At 37.8% G+C, this 24,119-nt stretch overlaps 3 protein-coding genes across 4 annotated transcripts; 2 read left to right on the forward strand and 1 right to left on the reverse strand.

Moving 5' to 3' along the window:
* Nucleotides 1–655: 655 nt before the first annotated feature.
* Nucleotides 656–6,976, reverse strand: LOC137083820 (uncharacterized). Of its 2 annotated transcripts, XM_067449770.1 has the most exons (5): nucleotides 6,953–6,976; nucleotides 6,686–6,872; nucleotides 6,337–6,526; nucleotides 2,487–2,629; nucleotides 656–2,402 (listed from the first exon to the last, which is right to left on the reverse strand). In XM_067449770.1, the coding sequence occupies exons 3-5, from the start codon at nucleotides 6,522–6,524 to the stop codon at nucleotides 1,036–1,038; spliced, it is 1,698 nt and encodes a 565-aa protein (XP_067305871.1). In that variant the 5' UTR covers nucleotides 6,525–6,526; nucleotides 6,686–6,872; nucleotides 6,953–6,976; the 3' UTR covers nucleotides 656–1,035. The 2 variants fall into 2 exon arrangements, with proteins under 2 accessions (XP_067305871.1, XP_067305872.1); XM_067449771.1 differs by lacking the exons at nucleotides 6,686–6,872; nucleotides 6,953–6,976 and having other exon boundaries at nucleotides 6,337–6,600.
* A 3,179-nt stretch (nucleotides 6,977–10,155) lies between these two features.
* Nucleotides 10,156–13,626, forward strand: si:ch211-120k19.1 (uncharacterized protein LOC563199 homolog). Its single transcript, XM_067449099.1, has 5 exons — nucleotides 10,156–10,267; nucleotides 11,005–11,511; nucleotides 11,682–11,752; nucleotides 12,945–12,974; nucleotides 13,061–13,626. The coding sequence occupies exons 2-5, from the start codon at nucleotides 11,013–11,015 to the stop codon at nucleotides 13,178–13,180; spliced, it is 720 nt and encodes a 239-aa protein (XP_067305200.1). The 5' UTR covers nucleotides 10,156–10,267; nucleotides 11,005–11,012; the 3' UTR covers nucleotides 13,181–13,626.
* Nucleotides 13,627–14,979: 1,353 nt separating this feature from the next.
* On the forward strand, nucleotides 14,980–23,795 carry rpl18 (ribosomal protein L18). The gene is made up of 7 exons (XM_067449100.1): nucleotides 14,980–15,041; nucleotides 15,722–15,808; nucleotides 15,929–16,036; nucleotides 21,064–21,162; nucleotides 23,173–23,296; nucleotides 23,476–23,545; nucleotides 23,656–23,795. The coding sequence occupies exons 1-7, from the start codon at nucleotides 15,039–15,041 to the stop codon at nucleotides 23,729–23,731; spliced, it is 567 nt and encodes a 188-aa protein (XP_067305201.1). The 5' UTR covers nucleotides 14,980–15,038; the 3' UTR covers nucleotides 23,732–23,795.
* Nucleotides 23,796–24,119: the final 324 nt, after the last annotated feature.

Below are 24,119 nucleotides of genomic sequence, written 5' to 3' on the forward strand. Positions count from 1 at the left end.
CTACAATATGTGTATCTGAATGATTACTGAAGAGAAACTAAAGAGAGTTATTTCCAAATATTGGTAATGTAGTTATTTTGAATTTAAGTTAAAAGAATGGAAGGATGTGCTTAAATTATATTATTTATTGATAAAATCTAGTAATGTAAAGGTAAATTAGAAAAATCCCCCAAAAATACATTTAATAAAAAATAGAAAAAATATTATACAATTAAATGATAAAAGCTTTTTAGACCAAAAAAAGTATAATTTTAGGGCTTCGTGTCATGACCTGCGAGGGAAGGATGAAGGTTAATACTTTATTTTACAAGAAATTGCATGGTTAATTATAACAATAAAAATAATAAATCACTTTAAAAAAAAAATTTGACCTTTAGATAAAGTTAAAACTGTTTAATTAATGTTAATTAAACAACAAAATAATACATGAATAACTTTTTTTAATACATTCATTCCTGGAGCCTGTCTCAGGATCTTGGGCCAAAGGCAGGGGACTTGCCACTTTTCCACCAGCATGAACCTTCAAAGAACCGTGGACAGAGGACTAGTCCATGGCAGAACAATAACGTTTAAAATGCTTCTTTTGTTTTTCTCTTCTTTTTTTTTTTTACTTAGGCCAGTTGCTTTATGTCTATTTATATACATAAAGTTTTTATGTAAAGTTTAAAAGTGCCACTACTAGTCCTCTATATAAAATGTTACAATACTCATTACGGAAAATATTTCACTAATTGAGAAATGCATTTCACAACACGGACAAAAACATTTCACAGAAATGATCATAAAATCATGAACGTGTAAAGGTGCGGGCAAAAAAAGTACATTGTTCATTGTCAATAAAGAGTGTATGCACTATGCAGCATATCTTTCTTCATCGCGGTGAAGTCATGTGTCCTCGTGCAAACCTCCCAATTGCACATATTCCGACTAAATTGAAATTTTGTCCAGAAACGACAAATGTCACCACACCTTATGATCAAAAACAACTCCAGATACAATAAAATTCATGTATACATTTGATAACTATGTTACTGATCAGTATTTTCCAAGTGTATGATTTACCTCATCCTCTGTTACAATATTACAGAACAACCAATCATCATCTAGAGGCGGAGTTGGAATTGGAGTGGGGTGGATCTTATTCAATGTAGCGGGGAAAGATCTAGCCACGCCCTCAAAGTTGAGACTACTCTGATCGTCTCTGAATCTGGAGTAAAAACACGACTCTCCTTCATGATGATAAAAGTCTTCAAGGCAACACATTATGGGGCATTGGAGACCTGATCCAGTCTGGTTAAGATTCTCAACCTGTACAATATCTGTGTCTGCATTTCTGATATCAGTGTCTTGCATCATAAGATACTGATCCGTTTCTGGACTTGAATATTTCTTGTGTGAGCTTTTTAGAGGCTGTTGTTCCCAGATGTCATAGTGAATCCGTTTGGATTGATTCTCAAGCGCTGGGAACATGTGGTGGCTTGAAACAATATCATCCATGGCAGACCAATCTGTATCTGAGTAACCATTCTCCTTTCCATTTGTCCTCATGCGAGGTTCAGCCGTACTAAAAAGGCCCTCTAGAATGTTGTGGTTTGTCGAATAGTTTGTTTGATTGTGATGGAAACTAAGTCTATGTGGCTCTTCATTACAGAGAACATCAAATTCAAATTCTTGACCATTTTGGCTCAAACTGCTGGTCCCAACGCCAAAACCAGTTAGCGTCTCCAGGTCATATCCAGAATCCAGAGAGCTTGGAAACGTACTGGTTTCCTGTAAATCCTCTTCGATGTGAACCATCCACTCGGCCGTTTTACATTCAGGATCATTGTCGTGTATCTGCAGATCTCCGTGATTCTCATAACACTCCAGCAGGTCAAGGTCGTCCATGATATCAATATGAAGACTGTCAACGGCGGTGCCGTCTTGCGTTTGGACGGCGTGCTCAGCGTCAATGAGCATCTGAACCTCCAAATCGCAGGAATCCAAAGACAACAGTGAAATCACCGGAGAAGGCGGAGACAGGTCTGAAACTTCAACACCTGTGGGAAGCAGCTTCACGTCAGAGTATTTGGTGACACATGGTTTTGAATACGTTCTTGCTCTTTCGATGCTTCCCAACCAGGAGGACACGCTGTCTTCAAAGCTTTCTAAATCTGTAGATGCTGATTGCCTTTCAAAGCTGTCGCCTTCTATTGTGTGTCCAGGGTTGTTTTTCCTAGCAGCTTTGCAGGTTTTTTCAGTCCTCAGATTTGGGCCTGTGCTGTTGAAGGACTTGCACTGTGGGAAACTTTTATCGGCCACATTGGTCTCTATAAGACTGTCCAATGTCCAGAGGTCACACACATCCTCTTGTTGTTCAGGAAGCACTTCGAGTTTGTCAGCATTTATAAAACTTTCAATAGCTGTAGAAAACAGAACAAGGAGTCATCAAACTTGGTCCAGACCAGAACAAACCAGTTCTGACAATAAAAAGTAAGCTCTTGTACCTTTTCTTGAGGGTTTAGGTGACTGTTCTGTGACTTCTTGTGCAATGCGAGACAGACTGGGTGTTAGATGATTTGGGGGTTTATCAGTCGAAAATAAAGCAGAAGCCAGCTGATGGTTCGCTGCCTCTATTTCTGCAAATTTCCTGTGTAGAGGCAGATGGAATATTAATTATAAGTTTAATATAAATGTATTATTAATTATATAATTCTTTTATAAAATATATTTATTGTATATACGTTTGGGGTCAGTAAGATTTCCTTTTTTTAAATAAATTAATACTTTTATTCAGCAAAGATGTATAATATTGATCAGAAGTGACACTAAATACATTTTTACTGTTACTAATAAATTCTATTTCAAATAGTGCTGTCAATCGATTAAAGAAATTAACTAATTCATTGCACTTTTTTTTCCTGAAGCCTAATTAATCAGGATTCATATTTTTATATTGTAATAATGTAGAACTTAAAGCGTATATTTGAAATATTTGTTGTAATGGCCTTACATAAATGTTTTATGAATGAAGGCCAGTAGCACTGATCCTTATACTGCTCCTCATGTCTCTATGAAATAGATTTATTTATGACAGACATTCAAGATTACAGTATAATTAAAAGCTATCGTTTTCAACATACTAGGCTTTAAAAAATAGTAAATTTTAATTTAAAGAGTTAGTTCGCCGAAAAATAAAAATGATTTCATTAATTACTCACCCTCATGTCGTTGGACACCCGTAAGATCTTCGTTCATCTTCAGAACACAAATGAAGATATTTTTGTTGAAAGCTGATGGCTGAGAAAGGGTTCAGAAAGGCCTCCATTGGCATTCAGTACATTCCCACTCACAAGACCCTAAGGCACTAAAGACGTCATTACAAAGTCCATCTCACTACATTGGCTGTACAATGAATTTACAATGCAACGAAAATAGTTTTGTGCGCAAAAATAAATATAAATAATGACTTTATCCGCCAAGTTATTGTCTTCCGTGTAGGTCTCTGACGTGAACTCACGCGATAGCGGCGCTCCTCCTCTTCTGGGTCATGTATTCGAACGGTGGAGCTGCGTCATATTCTCGCGCATGCGTTGAGTGCACGTCAATATCTTGGCGGATAAAGTAATTATTTAGGTTTTTGTGCGCACAATAACTATTTGCGTTGCATTGTAAAATGATTGTACAGCCACTGTAGTGAGATAGACTTTGTAAAGAAATCTTTAGTGCCTTTTATGGGTCTGGTGAGTGTGAATGTACTGAATGCCAATGGAGGCCTATCTGAAGCCTTTCTCAGCCATCAGCAGAGCTGGACAGTAACTAAGTACATTTACTTGAGTACTGTACTTAAGTACACTTTTTGAGTATCTGTACTTTACTGGAGTATTATTTTTTCTGGAAACGTATGACTTTTACTTCACTACATTTGAAAGACAAATATCGTACGTTTTACTCCACTACATTTCTATCTAGGTTGAAAGTCGTTTCTGTAGCAGCTCTGAAAGTCGGAGGATGATTTTTTCCATCTTTAAAAGGTTTTTTGTTGTTGTTGTTTCAGACAGTCTGTCGGGAATCTCTCTTATAGGGTCATATACATTTTCTCAACTTTTTTGAACACTGATCAGTTCATAGCAAAATGGAAGAAGACGGTTCTTAGGCAAAAGTGTGTGCACCCATAGCCATACTTTGAAAGTATGTTTCAGTTTTTAAAAAAAAATCAAGATTAGTTTAGTTGGCATACACTTGGTGCATGTCTTATAAAATATTAAAAATATAAACGTCTGGGAGAAAGAGAAGCGTAAAGTTGGGAGAATATCAGATGTGTATCAGTGTATTGGATCTGTGCATTCGGCCTTAAAGTGACGGCAGCTTTGTAAAGAGCTTTCTAACTTTTCTACAAGTATTTAAATTAGTTTAAGTTAGTCGTATGCTAGTATGTCAGATGGAGCATCACTGACTGGATTAAACCATGATGACAGTGTGCATTTATACAACAATAATAAAATAATGCATTGGCATAAAAAGGAAATTTCCTTTGATACTTAAGTACTTTTGAAAAAAAATACTTTTGTACTTTTACTCTTTAACAACTTTCACTTGTAACGGAGTAATATTTGACAAGTAGTACTGTTACTTTTACTCAAGTAATAGAGTTGTGTACTTTGTCCACCTCTGGCCTTCAGCTTTCAACAAAAATATCTTCATTTGTGTTCCGAAGATGAACGAAGGTGTTACGGGTGTCCAATGACATGAGGGTGAGTAATTAATAAAATCATTTTCATTTTTGGGTGAACTTACCCTTTAAAGCTGCAGTCTGTAGTTTTTCCTCTTTTTCGCCATCTCTGTTCAAAATCTGCCATTGCAGTTATTTGCGGAATTATCAACTTTACATTGTGCCTCGGCATGGCACAGATTAATCTAATGTATTGAGGAGAATGTGCGGCTGTCAGTCACTGCGCCGCTGTGGATTCTTTCATTCGGAATCACATATTCTACTTTTTGAAAGTATGGCCATAAGACTTTTCACCGGAAAATGTAATTGAACAAGTAAGTAGCTAACATCCACCTGTTCTGACCAACTTAGGGAAAAAAGCATTGGAATTAATCTAACGATCATTGCTTATCATATAACCATACAAATTATAATTTGTTTTCAGATTGTTAATGTTAGTAGTATTTTGTGACTATATTTAATCAGTAGCCTATTAGGGCCTGTAGTTCAGTTTCCATTTCTGTGCAGTCTAATTTCTAACTGTTATATATACCAACAAATTATGTAGAGTATGGTAGAGTTGAATTTCTCCCTCTCATCTCATAGTTAGCCAATAATTTATATAGAAAAATGCACATAGCAAAATGAGAAAGTCACAACAAAGAAAACTCTGTAACTGTATGAACAAGTGCGAACAAGTGTGATACTGTTACATAATTTAACCATTGAAATGCCTTAGCCTGTCTAGCAGAAATAGATAGATAGATAGATAGATAGATAGATAGATAGATAGATAGATAGATAGATAGATAGATAGATAGATAGATAGATAGATAGATAGATAGATAGATAGATAGATAGATAGATAGATAGATAGATAGATAGATAGATAGATTTCCTGTTACTTTTGTCCTTTGATTAACATTAATGACTGCAGCTGCTGAACATGACGCTCATTTTCGCACAACATTTTCTCTGTTTAAGTTCATTTAAGATGTTATTTAACCCATTCAAGACCGCTCGTATGAGAATCCTCAACGAAACTAGCATTTTGGCATCATTCTGTATGTTACTGTCCCTGCTGTCTGTGCGCGATACAGCGCGCCACGCGCATCTTTCTGTGCATCACGTGTGTGTCACATAGACAGGACATTCACAGACAGCTACATGGTTTAAAAGCATTAACATAAATAAGAGTGATCATATAATAGAACACTACCTAACGGATGAGTTCATTGCTTTAAATATGTTTCATTTTGACAGGAAAAATTTAAAATAAATGCTGTCGCTTTATATATTTTGTTCATCATAAAATATTGAAAATTGCATCCTGGTTTCTACTGTTAACCCCTAACAGTTAGGGGTTAACACTACTAAAATATAAAATGGTTGTTTTCATTATATGTTTCTTGAAATCAGGTTATATTAGAATGATTTCTGAAGGATCATGTGACACTTAAGACTGCAATGATGACTGCTGAAATTCATGTTTGCCATCCACCAAAGGAATCAAAGGAATTACATTTTTTTAGCTATATTAAAACAGAAAACAGTTAACTAGTCAAAATGTAACTGTATTTTTTACTGTATTTTTTATCAAATAAATGCAGCTTTGGTGAACATATTGTATATAGCCTATAACATACCTCTGTATCATGTTGTGTAGAAACCTGCGATGATTGACTTGTCGTTTTGATGGCTTGTTTTTACGTGGTCTCTGCAAAGTCCTCATCATGTGACCAGCTGCTGAGGTCACGAAAGTAAAAAGATCCCGACCCCATGGCACTCCATGCTCCAGCCCTGGCTCAAAGGTCAAAATACTGGATGGACGCATAGCTTTAGAGATAAAATGAGCATAAAACTTAGGCTTAGTATGTTAACATTTTGTAAAACTGTAGGAGCTGAACTAGTAGCTACAACATTCAAAATTCCATTGCATAAGGAGCTATATTTCTAAAAGCCTGATAATTGTAACCAAATGAAAGCAACACTTACCTTCCCTTACCGTTACTGACTGAGAATCCACTTTGAAATGCGAACCAGTGAACCAGAAGGCTTTGCACAGGTGATCCAGTCCCGCACCCTGACTGACCGAGAGACAGAGAGCGAGTGGTTCATTCACCGAGGGGAGGATGGCACTCGTTCAGTGATGTTGCCACAGAATGAATGAGCGATTCTTTGTCTGCTTGGATAAAAGGGTGGCAAGACCGGACCATTAAAGAGCACAGAGAAGTGCAGCCGAATGAAAAGAAAAGCAATTACCTAGAAGTCAACTGGTCCATGCCGTGTGGTCTCCTTGTGCATTGTCAAAAACAGCGCTTGTTAAGTGTTAGCAAACACAGCGCACCAGTTAAGCGCTTAACGGGCCTTTAATTGATCTCTTTAATCTCAGATCCTCATTAACACATTCTCCTGTCTGAGAGCTCTACTGGTTGCCACAGACAAATTGCCTTCACATTTCAGCCCTCAGACTAAATGTTGTTTTTACATATCTATGGGGACGCTCAACATAATGGATGTTGGTGGTCCTGAGGAAATATGATTCATAGCAGGAAAATATTAACTTGACTATGAATGCTTGACTTTTTATGACTTAAAAGAAAATAAGATAGTCTACCATCTATACCAGAGCATTATATTTGAAATTAGATTCATTCTTAAAGGGATAGCTCACCCAAAAAGGCAAAAAGAAACAGTGTTAATAGACTAATTGAAATAGCCTAGTGAAGAATTTCTACATTTCATTTCTAAAAGTCCAAAGAGCTCCAATCTTTTCATGTGCTGTGTTGAAAATTACCCACCTTGTAAATCTCTCACTATGTGAAAATTATCACCAAACACTGGATTAAATCTTTTGTCAACTTGCTTTCTTTCAATATAGCACAGGTTTTGTATTCCCCTTTGGAACAGATTAATCAGGCCTCACTGATCTGAGCTTTATGCAGGTGAATAAAATTTGATCAATTAGGCATGATCAATCAGTTCCAAAAAGAAATACAATTCATATCCTATATTGAAAGAAAACAAGTTGAATTCATTATTATGAGAAATATATAAGCAATTTTTTGTAGGCCAATAATTTTTGACCAGGTAACAAGAAAAGGGGCCTTTTTCATGTTTTAGTATGCTTTTTTTGAAAATATCTTTAGCTTTGATTTATATTTATTTAAGTTTGTAGTAATTTAAGTACTTCATCTTCCACTTATTTTATTTCAGTTAGTTGTCAAGACTATGTGTATACACCAGTCTGACGTAACATTATGACCACAATTTGCTGTCAAAACAGCCCTGACCCGTCAAGGCATGGACTCTATTAGACCCCTGAAGGTGTGCTGTGGTATCTGGTACCAAGATATTAGCAGCAGATCCTTTAAGTCCTGTATGTTGCGAGGTGGGGCCTTTGTGGATTGGAATTGTTTGTTCAGCACATCCAATGATTGAGGTCTGGGGAATTTGGAGGCCAAATCAACACCTCAAACTCATTGTTATGCTCCTCAAACCATTCCTGAACCAATTTTGCTTTGTGGCAGGGTACATTATCCTGCTGAAACAGGCATCCATGTGACGTAAAAGAAAACGTGATTCATCAGACCAGGCCACCTTCTTCCATTGCTCCGTGGTCCAGTTCTGATGTTCACATGCCCACTGTTGGTGCTTTTGGACAGGGGGCAGCGTGTGTATTCTGACACCTTTCTATCAGAACCAGCATTAACTTCTTGAGCAATCTGAGCTATAGTAGCTCATATGTTTAATCAGACCACACTGTTCCTTCCTTGGACCACTTTTGATAGATACTGACCACTGCAGACCAAGAACACCTCACAAGAGCTGCAGTTTTAGAGATGCTCTGACAGTCTCAATTTGGCCCTTGTCAAACTCGCTCAAATCCTTTCGCTTGCCCATTTTTCCTGCTTCCAACACATCAAATTTGAGAGCAAAATGTTCACTCGCTGCCTATCCCACAAGCTAACAGATTCACTGATGAAGAGATAATCTCATCTGTTATGCCTGATAATGCGGTGTATATACCTAACAATTAGAGCATTACATTTTAAATTTGATGGATTCTTGATGAAACATGCTCCTATAGCTCTGACATTGTTAACAGACAAATCGGACCCACTTTATATTAGGTGTCCTTAACTACTATGTACTAACATTTTAATTAATCATTTGATACAATGCATTTATTGTGTACATACATGCTTTTACATTGTACTTACATTTTTAAAAATACCTGCATGTAATTACGTCTGTAATTAATTTCTGTAGTTAGATTTGTAATTACACAGTTGGCACTTCCCTTACACCTAACCCTACCCTTAAACTGACCCACACCACCCCACCTGACCCTAACTCTACCCGTATCCACCTCAATATCAGCAAAGGTGTTTTACAATACAATTTGAACACAGTAAGTACACTGTATTTATTTTTTGATGATAGTACATAGTACTTAAGGCCACCTTTATAAAGTGGGGCCGACAAATTTAACTAATGACTGAAAAGTGTTTAGGAAAATTCCTACATAGACTTTAGCTTTACCCATCTCAGTAACTCTTTAGAATAATGGTCATTAGTGAACTACATTGATTTACATGAACTAATAATTAACTGCACTTATAAAGCATTTATTTATCTCTGTTAATGTAAATTTCAACATTTACTAATAATGTTAAATCTTGTTAACACTGGTGCACTGTGAACTAACATGAACAAACCATGAACAGCTGGATTTTTTTTATAATGTTAACAAAGATGAACAAATACAGTAACAAATGAACTGCTCATGGTTAGTTCATGTTAGTTAATACATTAACTAATGTTAACAATGGCCATTATTCTAAAGTGTTACCCATATCTCTATTTAGATTTAATCTATTTTTATTTAAGTTTTATTTGTAGTCATTTTAATTCTATTTCTTATATAAAATAACAAATGCAATTTGTGATGTTTTAGTTTCAATTTCCAACACTGAATTTTTGTTAAATTTCTTGGTTTTATAAATAATTGGTCCATTATCATTCAGCGCTATGGTAAGATTCACATTGGGTGTGTACAGGAGTGTCTTCACTTGCCTATATTTAGTGTAACTTCTCACATGTCACTGCAGCATATGTTCTCTCTTGGTTTTAAGGAACCTCCGCTTTCAGCCTGGTGTAATGTTCTTCTCTCAAGTTTAACATCGGTGAGATTCATACTTCACGCTGTGTATCTGATTTCTGCATTTCATTCTGTATGATTATAATGTGTTTTACTATTAGCAGGAAAGCAGAAGGAGGTTATATACCGATTATTAACTAAAGATGCTTTTCATTTTTGTAATTTATTCCCTCAAATGTTCCCTGCATGGTTTTCACAATGTGTTCCTTTCTCACATTCTTAGCTGCACTGACTGATAACCCTTATCATAAACACTCTTTTTTGCTACTTTGAACTTTGTACCTCAGAACAAACAGTTCTGGTTGGTCTATGTTTGACCAATCAGCAGCTTTGTTTACAAGACTCAATCAGAGGGATCCAACAGAGTGAACCTTGAGATTTGTCATTCATTCTTGAAGCAGAACAGCTACATGGTGAGTTACTACAAAAAAAACAACAACATATTATTTTAAACTTAAATTGTCATTGGTAAATATTAAAAAACTTTAACAAGTCAGCATGAAATAAAAGATGCAATAGTCTTTTCTTCCCTATTGTGGTCTGAGTGGAACAGCATTGAACAAGAAAATATTTTGTCAGGAACTTTATTTTGTCCAACAGGAATTGATTGCATCGTTGTGGTTGAAGTGTTGCTCACTGCAGAGCCAAATGACATCCAGCTCTCCCTCTCTGGATGTAATGGGAGTTATAGGGTTAGGGTGTGGGTGGGCTGTCTAGCTCCACCCATTATGTCTAATGAGGTGGAGCTAGTCGTCAAGCTCCACCCATAGGCTCTGCAGTGAGCAGCCTCTCCGTCCACACTAGCGTTTTCCAAAGGTTTCTCATCCACACTGAAACTTCAGAAAACACCAAATTCACCTTACTGCGCATACGTAAAACCTCATAAAAGCTCGCCGAGATGATACAAATATCATAAGGTTATCACGCAATTCTTCTGGCAGGATCATTTCATTTAGCAACATTATTTCACCATTCACTGATGAGTCTAGGTCGCACTCACTCACCAGGTAACATATTTTAGCCTATTTTAGCAACTGTGTAAGAGTGAATAGCACACAACTGGCACAATACTGGTATAAACATACGTAAACAAACATATTAGTGTGGAAATGGCCTTAATGAAATATTTGCTTTTATTATCCCTGTCCAGTGGTCATCATGAACAGAGCATGGGCTTTGTTCAAATCCCATCCATACATCTCCAATGTGGTGGGATACACAACGCTGTTTGCCACAGCAGACCTCATTCAGCAAAGCATGATGGGAAAAGCTCAGGACAAAGTGACAGAATACAAACCGGATAGAATGGGACAAGAAGATCCATCCAAGATATCCACTGAAGGATTTACTGTGGCTGGTGAAGCAAATACAGATGATCTGACTTTGTTTAACACCAAAATAAGTGACTCAGAGGGCAATAAAAATGAAAATAAAACATCAGTTCCAGTACAACATGTTCCACAGCATCACGCCATTGACTGGGCCCAGACTGCTAGGGTGGCACTGGTTGGGTTCTGTTTCCATGCCAACTTCAATTACCATTGGCTACGAGGACTGGAGAAGATGTTTCCGGGGGGAGGGGCCAAAAGAGTGTCACTGAAAGTGGTTCTGGACCAGCTATTTGCAGCCCCTATGACAATAAGTGCTTTCTATATTGGTAAGAATCATTTTTTTCTTTTTTTGAATATGCTCACCAAAAGAAATAACTAAATAACTTCCATGTATACTGCACAATCAATCAAAATCAATACAAAAATATATTATTCATAAACAAATGAATGAATAATGATAAACTTTTTGAGTTAAGTGTTTATTACACTTGTAAAGGGCTAAGCACATTGGAGGGTGCAGAGGATCCCCTTGAAGACTGGAGAAATAAATTCTGGACCTCTTTTAAGGTAAACACTGAAGATCACAAGACACAAGAGCTATTAAACATACACCGATCAGCCATAACATCATGACCAGTAAAAGGTGAAATGAATAACAGATCTCTTCATCACGGCACCTGTTAGTGAGTGGGATATATTAAAGCAAGTTAACATTTTGCCCAGGAAAAAACTGGCAAGCGTAAGTATTTGATCAAGTTTGACAAGGGCCACATTTTGATGGCTAGACAACTGGGTCACAGCTTCTCCAAAACTGCATCTCTTGTGGGGTGTTCCTGGTCTGCAGTTGTCAGTATATCAAAAGTGCTACAAGGAAAAAACAGTGGTGGACCAGCGACAGGGTCATGGGTGGCCAAGGCTCACTGATGCACGTGGGGAGCAAAGACTGGCCCGTGTGGTCGGATCAAACAGACGAGTATACTGTAGCTCAATGTACTGTATGCTGGTTCTGACAGAAAGGTGTCAGAATACACCCAAGTGCATCGCAGTTTGTTGCGTATGGGGCTGCATAGCAATGCTGACCCCTGTCCACTGCCGAAAGCACCAACAGTGGGCACATGAGCAACAGAACTGGACCACAGAGCAATGGTTTCTTTTACATCATGTGGATGGCCGGGAGAATGTACGTTGCTTACACATGGAACCAGGATGCACTAAGGGAAGTATTTAAGCCAGCGGACACAGTGTGATGCTTTGGGCAATGTTCTGCTTGGGAAACCTTGGGTCCTACTATCTGTGTGGATGTTACTTTGACATGTACACCCTTTCATGGAAACGGTATTCCCTGGTGACTTTGGCCTCTTTCAGCAGGATAATGTGCCTTGTCACAAAGCAAAAATTGTTTAGGAATGGTTTGAGGAGCAAAACAATGAGTTTCAGGTGTTGACTTGGCCTCCATATTCCCCAGATCTCAATCTAATTGAGCATCCGTGGGATGTGCTGAACAAACAAGTCCAATCCAGACGCCCCACCTTGCAATTGACAGGACTTAAAGGATCTGTTGCTAATATCTTGGTGCTAGATACCACAGCACACCTTCAGGGGTCTAGTGGAGTCCATGCCTCGACGGGTCAGAGCTGTTTTGACAGCAAAAGGGGGACTAACAGAATATTATCAGTCATAACGTTATGCCTGATTTAAATATGAAGGGTTATTGATCAAATTTGACACATGATTTACTCTTTTTTTCTCTTTCTGGTAGACTGGTGTGGTTTATTGGTCAGCAATGCAGGTACTATATCTATAATATTTATTTGATCTATCCATCTGTTTTACAGATGTTTCATTTTTCCCCTAATTATATTCTTCATGTCTCAGGTTGTGAACTTCTCTCTGATCCCGCCAGTGGCTCGTACTGTTTTTGTTGGAGGAGTCGCTCTTGGCTGGACTGTCTTCTTGTGTCATTTCAAGCAACAGAAGAATGACTTCCTTAGCTAGGCTTCCTTCTACAGCTGCTTGCCATTGAAATTGGGCAAAATATCTAAATATGCGACATGCATATACACTCTTAAAAATAAAGGTCACAGAAGGGTGGGTGGAAGTTACAGCGATGTTAGAAGAACTATTTTTTATTCCTCAAACCTTCCAGTGATCAGTTAAAATAACTTTTTTTAGTGTTACGAACATTTTAATAACCTGATAAACTGTTTTCCACTGTAAATAACCTCCCAAAGATTCCATTTATGTTGATGGTTTGTGGAACCATCAATGCCGTGAAGAACTTTTATTTTTAAGAGTGTATGCAACACATAAGGGATGCATTAATTAAACAACTGAGATTTTTACAAATAATTTCCTTTGTCTAATATTGGAGTAGGCAATGTACAAATAAAATAATCTTTTAAATTGTCAGCTATGCTACATAATAAACACATAATTTGTTACCCAGTTTTCCCACCTATTCTTATATTAAATTTGCAAGGAAACGGGAGTATGGATATTTTGTTCCACATGTAAAATGGATTATCTAAAAGGAAAATTGTAGGCATGGGTAATTGGTTCTATGAGGAACATTATAGGTACATTATGAGGGAAAAAAATGGTCACACATAATGTGTCTTTCATTTAGAGGTTAGTATAATATTTGCTAAAGTGGAACCAAAAAAAAAGACATTGCTCACATAAAAATCTATGCATTCAAAAAAAATATTTTTCGTTTCATGCTGATTTTAAGTCAGGTTTTTTAGAATCATAAACAACAACAACAAACTTGGAATTGGTCAAGACACCCTTACAAAACAAAAATATATTGCAGTATATTGGAAAATATCATGCAATACATTAGGCAATATATTCACATATATGGGATTTAATATTTATATTCTCCAATATATTGCAATCAGTGTTGGGTAAGTTACTCTAAAAAAGTAATTAATTACTAGTTATTAATTACATCTTCAATAGTGTAATTAGATTACTGTACAAATTACTCTCTACAAAAAGTATTTAATTACTTATTACTAATTACTTTTAAATTACTTTCTAAATCCTATCAACCTCGAGTTAAGCGATTCAAGGTTAGATTAATTACTGACCAAAGTATTACAAATGTGAGAAGGATACATAAAACATGCATTTTAAAGTTAGACGTTAAATGTTAAACCTTAAATGTTGGTGTTAATTCCACTATTGTATTATGTATAATTATATTGATTTAGTTCAAATACTTGTGAAGTAACTGTAATTAGCCTAAATTACAGAAAAAATAAGAGTAATCCCTTACTTTACTTTTTCAAGGGAAAAAGTCATTAAAATACAGTAACTAATTACTTAGTAACTAATTACACCCAACACTGATTGCAATATATGAAAGCGGCAATCATTTGTATATTTTGCAATATATTACAGGAATAAATATATAATATATTGTATAATACCATCAATATATTATTCCATGTATTTACAATATATTATAATATATTTCAAGTAATATATTGGTAAATATGTTTTCTTTTCGTAAGGGCATAGGCTACATATAAGTATAATTATCACAATAAACATGTTTTCACTATAACAACCTTGTAATTAAACTATTTTAAACTTTATGTAGCTGAGATATGACACGATGCTGTATTACTATATGCCCTACATTTTAATTTAGCTTTTTTTTGTACCGTTTAAATATGAATCTCACTTTGTGCTCTTGCTGTCTATGCTTGCTGTAGCCAACCTTCCGCGACAGGAAACGTGAACCAATCCGGTCGCGCCTTTCCAGTCACATGGGTCATAGCGTTCCGTAATCTCGCTATACGTCTTCTCGCGAGCCTTCTTTTTCCCTTTTCACTCTGAGTCCAAGATGGTAGGTAGCTTGATTTCTTATGGAATCTACCAGTGTCCAAAATCTTCCTCCATCCTCAGCGATATGGCTTCTAGCTCTGCCGCAGATGATGTTTAGAAGCATTACATAGCGCTATAAGTGAAAAGATGTATGTATTGTTGTGGATTGTATATGAATTTGTGAAGTAAATGCCGGCTAACGCACACCGGGCCGTAAAGCGGAGACTCCCAGTCGTGTGTAAAAATAATTGCGGATGTCTGACGACAACGTGTTGATGTCTCATTAGTCTTTTGGTTATGAAGATATAGATGAAATTAAGATTGGCTTTTAGTTGAGTTGGCAGAAGCAAGAGCTCTAAAGCAAACTCGTGTTGGCTAGGCTAACTGTACCAGTGCTATTCGGCTCGCAGCCACACGAGCTACAACTTATCTTAGACTAATTATGAATGATAGTAAATAATGTATTTTTCGTTTTCAGTTATTTTTTGTAGTTAATGTTATGCATTATTGCTTAAATATGCTAATGCTCGATTGGGAAGCTTTTTTTCAAGTATCAATGGCAAAAAGTGTCCCAATCACCCTGAATTCACCCTATGTTTAAGTTCTCAGCTTTCAATGTATTGATAAAGTGCTAATTCTCCAGTTTTTTGTAATGGGGATTTTTATTGATGTGTAATTTACTTGTTTTGTGGAATCTCATAGGGAGTTGACATCAGACACAACAAGGACCGCAAGGTTCACAGGAAGGAGCCCAAGAGTCAGGATATTTACTTGAGGCTCTTAGTCAAGGTAAGATGAACCATCATAAAACCCAACACAGATGAATAAGCAAGATACTTAAGTTTTTCTATTGATAGTTGGTGTAGATTTTTCTCTCTATATCAATTCAATTTTTGTTGCGTGTTGTAGTTGTACAGATTCCTGTCTCGTCGTTGTGATGCTCCCTTCAACAAGGTCATTCTGAGGAGACTTTTCATGAGCAAGACCAACCGCCCTCCTTTGGCCATTTCCCGACTGGTGAGTTTGAACCCCAGTGTTACTTGTGTTTACATAAACTGACACGGATTGCACAATTTGATTTCTATACAAAATCTTGTGGTTCGATTCCACTCGGATTTCATTAGATATTAAATCATTTGGATAAATATCAGCTACAGTACATGGCCAATTTTCTCAAGGACAGTTACCGTATTTTTCGGACTATTAAGTTGTTCCGGAGTATATGCCGCATCAGTCAAAAAATGCGTCACGAAGAGGGAAAAACATACAATTCGCACTGGACTATGTCGCATTAGGGCAGAAGCAGTGCGGAGAGTGGAAGCCGTGCCCACTTGCTGTGCATAATCGATCAGCAGAAAGAAAGTTTGACGTGAGTGAAAAACTTGTGAGGGACTTGCTAAAAGCTGAGGTTACTTTAACTGTAATGAAGAGAACATATAAAGCTACTCATGGACTGAAAGCAAGACTGCCAGAGCTGAAGATGGGTGCTTAAACGCTCTGCTGGGAGAGGTGCAGCTGCGCGAGACAAACACTGTGAATCGTTCTCGGCTGCATATTTTACTACCAGCCAAACTATGAAAAAAGTGACTTATAGTCTGGAAAATATGGTATATCTGCTGTAAACCATTTAGGGAACCCTTTTCAGTGTACTAATATACCAAATGTGTTACCACACCATAAATGCTAACACTCAAAAGTGTCCGATATTGAAGAAATATGCAATACCTTGTTACATTATGCAATAATGCGATATGATAATGCTATTGGCGTGTAAAATGTATTTAAATTATATTAAAAATATTTAAAAGCTGAAAATGATACCATTTGTGTTTCGTGGACCCTTACTCTGAAGGCAAATGAGATGACGGTGATTCTAAAAGTGAAACTAAACCTAGCGTTACACTAAGCACAAACGGTGGATCATTTGCCCAATGTAGATGGTCCTTTGCCCAATGTCAGTGGTGGGAACAATGTTTTCCGGGGTCATCGCGAAGTTAGCAGGTGTGTTAGTGTTGGGAACGAGGCGGCCGCAAGAGATTTTTAATGCGATCGCCATGAAATGCGCATCTTCCGACTGTGTACCTCTCCACAATCGTGGAGACGGTATTGTCGTGGAGACTTTATCTAATGCCACTGGGTATGTTATACGAGGTTGAAGTATTCATAGGACAGTTCGGGGGCAATGTGGAGGCAGGGTGGGTAGTCAAAATGATAGTGGTCGTGGCTGTGCACACTCGGCGCCGTGCAAGGCAGATTTGGGCGCGCTGTTTGTAGCAGGAGCAGACGCGGTGTGACACGGGCAGGGGATATTATGCATAATATATAATATGTGCCCCTTATATGGTATCTGAATGCCTACTGTATGTAGTAAATGGAAAATCTCTACAGCAAAAGGCAAACCGCTACACATTCGGTTTGTTTCTACCATCTATTAAGCCCCTTTCACACTGCACGTCGGACCCGCAATATTCCCGGAACATTGCCGGGTCGCCTTGTGTGTGAAAGCAACCACGTCCCGGGATTGATTACCGAATTCGACCCGTGTCGGGGACCTAGTAATATTGCGGTATTCGACCCGGGACGAGCGCTGTGTGAACAAAAGCAGAAACTAATGCCGCAACGTGTACGTAGTTATCGTGCGACTCCTAGAGCTTGTTTTTTCAATAATACAACCCTGCAGTGCCAGAAGAGCTAGTTGGTGTTTTAAATGCAGAGAGTGTTCGTATACAAAAGAAACTAAAATTAAACAAGCAGAAATGTGTGCAAACTGGACACAAGTCGAGACCACGGAGCTCCTTTCTATCCGCGCTGAACCTGAGATCGCTCGCCATTATACGTCACATCAGGATGTCACGTGTCAACTCGACCCAGGACCGTTAAGCGTTGTGTGTGAGCGCACATATTACAGCATTTCGCTGGCAGTGTGAATGGACCAAATCTAGTGCCCGGGAACAAATGCCGGGTCGCATTATCCGTGTATTTGCCGTAATCGCAGTGTGAAAGGGGCTTTAATAATTATATACACAGTTTGTTTGCTATTTACTATTTACCTGAACATTCAGTATTGTGCAATATAGCGCACAGAAGGTGAGGGACATTTTGGGGAGAAAGAAGTGCTGCATTTTATCATTTAAACGTGGCTTTTCAAGAAAATTCTATAATTCAAGATTGCCACCACCTTATGATGTCATATGCAAATTAGATGGGAAAATGTAATCCCTACATAAACGTTGGGTCATCCTTAATATTTCTTTAATTTACAGAAAGTTTCTCTTTTATCACTTAAGATATAGACTTTTGAAATTAAGACGTCAAAATTGAACATTTTAGGAAAAAACCTCTGGCGCCTACAGGGTTAATGGATGGGAAGCACTATATTTTGTTCATCACCTTAAAACCACATAGACCGAAATGTCCGATGCCAGACAATTGCTGGTCCACATAGACTTTCATAGTATGAAAAACAATGAGTCAAAAAAAGTCAATGGGTTCCTAAAACAAATTAAAAAAATGAAATGTGTACAGTTTTAGGACAATGTGAGTGATTAAATTGACAATTTTTCTATTGTGGATGTGAAATATCCTTTTCCTTCTATATATCTATTCATCAAAATTACGATTTGTTTGACATCAATATTTTAAATAAGGTTGCACGATAAATCGTTATAAAACCACGCTATTTGGCAAAGGGTGCGATTATCGCATGCACAGCCTCTCTGTACAGCACAGCTGTGATCAGTGGTAAATGCTGCTCCGTAAGCCAGAGGGCGCTCTTGTGCAGGCTACGTCCTAAGCCCTTAATCACTAGGAAAACACTATGCAGTGTATTCTTTTTTTTTTTTTTTTTTACGAAATTGTTTAATGCAACATTCTATGTGTATTTAGATTGTTTTAAATGTTTTTAAAATATGATAGTTGTTTGTGGTGGGGTAAATTAAATGCGATATGCGGCGACGACACAATCGCGTTGCATTGTGGTATATGAAGCTGCCTTCGGTGTACATATGAAGTAGACTTGCTCCCTCTGTCAAAATCAAGGGTCTGTCCATTAGGGATGTCAACGATTATCGATTAAGCAGGGTCATGCGCGTGCGTGAGGAAACGGGAGGAAAAATGATGCGAGCGCGCCCGAGTTCTATTTGGAACCATTTTACAGCTGGAGTTACACCTTCATCATGACTGCAAGCCTGCATGTGCATTCGCAGCCTTTTGTTTTGTGCAAATGTAAGTTGTAATATTGTGTTTATTTTGTGCAGGCCTATCTATAGCTGATTTATCTCATAAGGATGCATTTGGTTAATAATTAACGTTAGAGGTGAGCGGTAGTAAAAGCGTGGCGGTGATCAGCTTCAGCGTGCAGCTCCAACAGCATTAATAATGACTATGATTGGGACTGTCATATTACACAACATTAATGAGAACACTATTGTAATAAAACATTGTGATTGTTAATTATTTGGGTTTATTTGCCGTGTGTTTTATTGCGTTGATCCAGGAAGAGCGCATGCACAACATGAGTCACGCATTCTGACTCGCGCATGTAACATAGTTCAAGTTCACTTGTTCATTCGCATCAGATTGTGCTGAAGTAATTTGTAATATTACATTTATTTTGTGACGTTATATGTGTGATCAATCATATAGGATGCGTTTCTTTCAGCGAAATAAAACGCACTAACAAATGGCTTCAGTCAGTGATGGCTACCGGTTTTCATTCAGTGCTTCGGCTTTAGCGCATACAGAGCAATGCATAATAACGATGATTGGGATAGTCATATTATATAACAGAAGTGAGAACACTATTTTAATAAATGGTTCTAAAGTCATTGGGTTTAGGTGCGTTCAGAGCGTTGTTCCTAGAGCGCGTGAACACCACGCGTCTCCCATTCTGAATATGAATATCAGCAACTCAAATCAAGTTCACTTGTCCATTCGCATCATTTTGTGAAGATATATAATTTGTAATATTTTGTTAAATTTATATAAATCTGATTAATCTCATAGGAAGCTTTTTGTTGAGTTAAATAACGTGCTAGGAAAGTTTCAGTGTACCTTACCAGTGTTGATTCAGCGCATCCGCTTCAGCTCGCGCAGTTCAAACAGCAACGCACGACTAATAATAACTATGATTGGGACTGTCACATTACATAACATTAATGAAAACAATATTTTAATAAATCGTTTTGAATTAATTGGGTTTAGGTGACGTTTCAGCACGTTGCTCTTGCAAGTGCGTCCACAAATTCTGAATAACAGATCTGAGGCGGCGTTCGTGTTGTATTACATGTTATATTTGGTTATTAAATAAGTAATTTAATTATAAATAACATCGACTAATTTTACAATCCCATAGCCCTTTGTTTAGATAAAAAAAATCCTTCTCATTCATTTGGTGAAGAACATGACGTTTTGAGCAGCATTGCACTTAGGCCTACTATCATGCTGTCGCCTATAAGCCACTGCTGTAGACGCATATTTCAGTGTTATGGTTAACGATTAATCGATTAATTGATCGTTAATTTAAACAACGATCGATCATGGGAATTTGTGAAAATTGACATCCCTACTGTCCATAAAAATTTCCCTTGTCCACATCATGAAGTGGAATGCACTTCAAAATGGCGACTTCCCCCGAGGGGAAGTGCTTAGAGAAATTTGCAAGTGCCTGTCTAATAGTGGAGTGGAATGCGGCAATGGAAATCGCTATGAACGTCATGCTATCGGTGAGCTGAATAAACAGATTGATACGCTTTGATTAAACATGACTAAAAGCTTCTCATGTTTGGAAAGACATTTGACATGTTGCGTTTTTAAATGCACTCAAACTTGCAGTGCTTTCAGATAGAACAGCATTTATTACTGATCACACAGCCGTCCTACACTGACAAACTGCGCAAAAAAGATATTTCGCAGCCTTTGCGATTGCATAATCACGATAAGTCAAATCACAAAAAGCATGTTTTCATGTTAAATGCACTTTATCGTACAGCCCTAATTTTAAACAATGTCATTTGTCTCATATAAAGTTTTTTCTTTGCTTCTAGATCCGTAAGATGAAGCTTCCAGGCCGTGAAAACCTGACTGCTGTTGTTGTGGGAACTATTACTGATGATGTCAGGATTCAGAATGTCCCCAAACTGAAGGTAAGACATCGAATATGTGGTTAATGTCTTAAGCTTTGTGTCAGTCTGTCTGTGTCCATTTAGCTTCTGATTTTGTATCCATGCTAAATTTGCTCAACCTGAGGTTGTCAGACTTTCAGATTGCCTGTCATTTTGACAATTGCTTGAACAACAACAAAACAATTCAATGACAAACTTGCCTACACACCATGCTGATAAATGCAGTCTGTCACCTATTGCGACTTGTTCAGCTCACGCAGAATTGAACCGATGTCTTTAGTTTTTAATTGTAGTGAATGTTCACTACCTGAACTAAATATTTTTATTATAATAAATAGTAAACAACTTTGAATTAAATTGTTGCGGTATACGGTTGTAAATAAACATCAACCATGACTTGACATTTATCTGTGTGAACGCAATGAAAAGACCTCACATACCCTGCACAGCCTGGAACATGACATTTGTGTCTGTGATCTGCCGTTTTCGCTCTCCTCGCATGACGCTTGTTTACTTGACGACTGCGCAGTTCCGCCTGACAATGAATATTGGCTGACATGCAAATGTTGGGGGTGCACATATTAAGGATCTCTGCGATTGCGACACAGTTGCCGTTATGTTGAAAATAGCCTGTTTTTCCGTGCTGTTTTTCACAAAAAAAGATTTATAAAGGAGGAGGCAATGGTGTTTGAGACTCACTCTATGTGATGTCCATGTACTGAACTCTTATTTCACCATGGCAAGGTTAATTACAATTTTTAATTCTAGGGCACCTTTAAAACAGACAATCATGCAATTGCCCAAATGAGCAGCACGCTCCCGGGTGTGTAGAATTACAAAAGTCTCCGTCTTCATCTCCATCTGAATGCATGAGTTTTATCACTGAGGTGAAATGCACATTTATTTTTACAGGAAGCCAGATGAGAAAAAATACCATCCAAATTAGGGCTCAATTAATAATTTGGGCTTTAACAGTAGCAAATGCTATCATGTAACAGCTTAGCTCACAGTAGGTCTGTCTTTAAATGTTTCTAAAGAACATTTTAACTTTTTCTAATGAGAAACTTGTGAGGGACTAGCGAAAAGCAGACATTACTTTAACTGTAATGAAGAAAACAAAAAAGCTAATCGCGGACTGTAAGCAAGATGGCCAGAGCTGAAGGAACGAGTCCACAGATGCTTGAACTCTCTGCCGGGAGAGGCTCAGCCGCGCGAGTCAAACGCTGTCTGTGTGAATCATTCTCGGCTGCATATTTTACTACATGCCCTAATCATGCAGGCGCCACTTGCATTGCTCGTGAACTGGAGCGCATCTCATCCTAATTTAACGAAACTCAGCGTAGGCCTCACAGACATGAAATATATCTTAAGAAAGCTCGAAATGTCTTTTAACAATTTAAAATGAAAAGAAATAGGCTACTCTCTGATTAGGTAATCCATGATGTGCATTTCTCTATAGGCTCGTTCACTACGGAGATGGCGGTCGTCAAATTTATAAACTAAAAATAATAACCCTGACGCACACTATGGTTAACCGAGTATTAACCGCTAAGGGCATCGGTTAACGGTTAATGCAATAAAACCACACTAGATTTGGCAAAGGCTGCAATTATTGCAAGCGCAGCTTCTCAGTGCAGCACGGCTGTGATCAGTAGTAAACGCTGCTCTGCGAGCCAGAGGGTGCTCTCGCGAAGGGTACTCCAAGTATATGCAGAAGTACAATAGCACACGTCATTCGTGGAAATCCATGTGGAAATCGCTATGAACGTCATAATATCAGTGAGCTGAATAAACAGATTGAAACACTTCAATTAAACATAACTAAATGCTTATGTTTGGAAAGCTGTTTGATGCATCAAACGCATTCAAATGCACATTATAAACAACTCAAAATTGCAGTGCTTGCAGTGCCGTCCTACAAACGTCAGTACAAACTGCGCATACATTATTTTTACCTGGCTGTTAGGGCACGCAGTGTGAGATTGAAGGAATCTAATGAACAATGCTTCTCTTTCCTGTGCCTTCTCGCAGGTGTGTGCCCTGAAGGTGACCGACGGTGCTCGCCGCAGGATCTTGAAGGCTGGTGGGCAGATCATGACCTTTGACCAGTTGGCACTCACTGCACCTAAAGGACAGGGCACCGTTCTGTTGTCCGGTATGTGTGTGCATAGCAAAAACACTTTGTGTTGAAAACAAATTCAATGTAAATCTGATTGTTTTTCATAAGATCTTCCTTATTTTTGTATCCACTTGAGTTGCTTAATATTCTGTATTTGGTGGTGGAGGTGTTCAGCTAAGCTCCAGATTGTTATAGCACTTCTTCTTTGCAAACAGGACCCCGTAAGGGCAGAGAGGTGTACAGGCATTTTGGGAAAGCTCCTGGAACCCCCCATAGCCACACCAAGTAAGGGAACACTATGAACTTAAATTTCAAGCCTTCATGAGCTTGAGGCTGTTTAATAAGTTGATTGTTTGTGATGAGCCGTTTAACTGAAAGCATGTTCTCCTCTCCAGGCCCTATGTGCGCTCCAAAGGCAGGAAGTTTGAGCGTGCCCGTGGTCGCAGAGCCAGCCGAGGCTACAAGAACTAAACATCTGTCTTTTTGTATTCAATATTGTAATGCAAATAAAGATTTGGTAATATTCAGAATACAATCTTTGAGTTGATTTGTTCTAATTTTATGCCCTTTCAAGTAATTCTATTTTTTTAACCCATTCACTGTGAAATTGACACCCTACATGCACCTAAGGCACAGAAATGACTGTGACTTCACCACATCAAGTGGAAACGCTAACCTAATGATGAAATCTTTTGTTTACAACTGCAGGTACATGTGTGTGTGCATGCTTCAATACAGTTTCAGAATTAATCTAACTCAGAGGCTGAGAATATAATTGTCTAGTTAAAAGAAGTTGACGTCAGAGGAAAGGTGCACAGACCTTGATTGAACTTAATTTTCCATTTTAATTTGCAAAAAT

The sequence above is a fragment of the Pseudorasbora parva genome, chromosome 7 (assembly GCF_024679245.1).
Source record: "Pseudorasbora parva isolate DD20220531a chromosome 7, ASM2467924v1, whole genome shotgun sequence".
Lineage (NCBI taxonomy): Eukaryota > Metazoa > Chordata > Actinopteri > Cypriniformes > Gobionidae > Pseudorasbora > Pseudorasbora parva.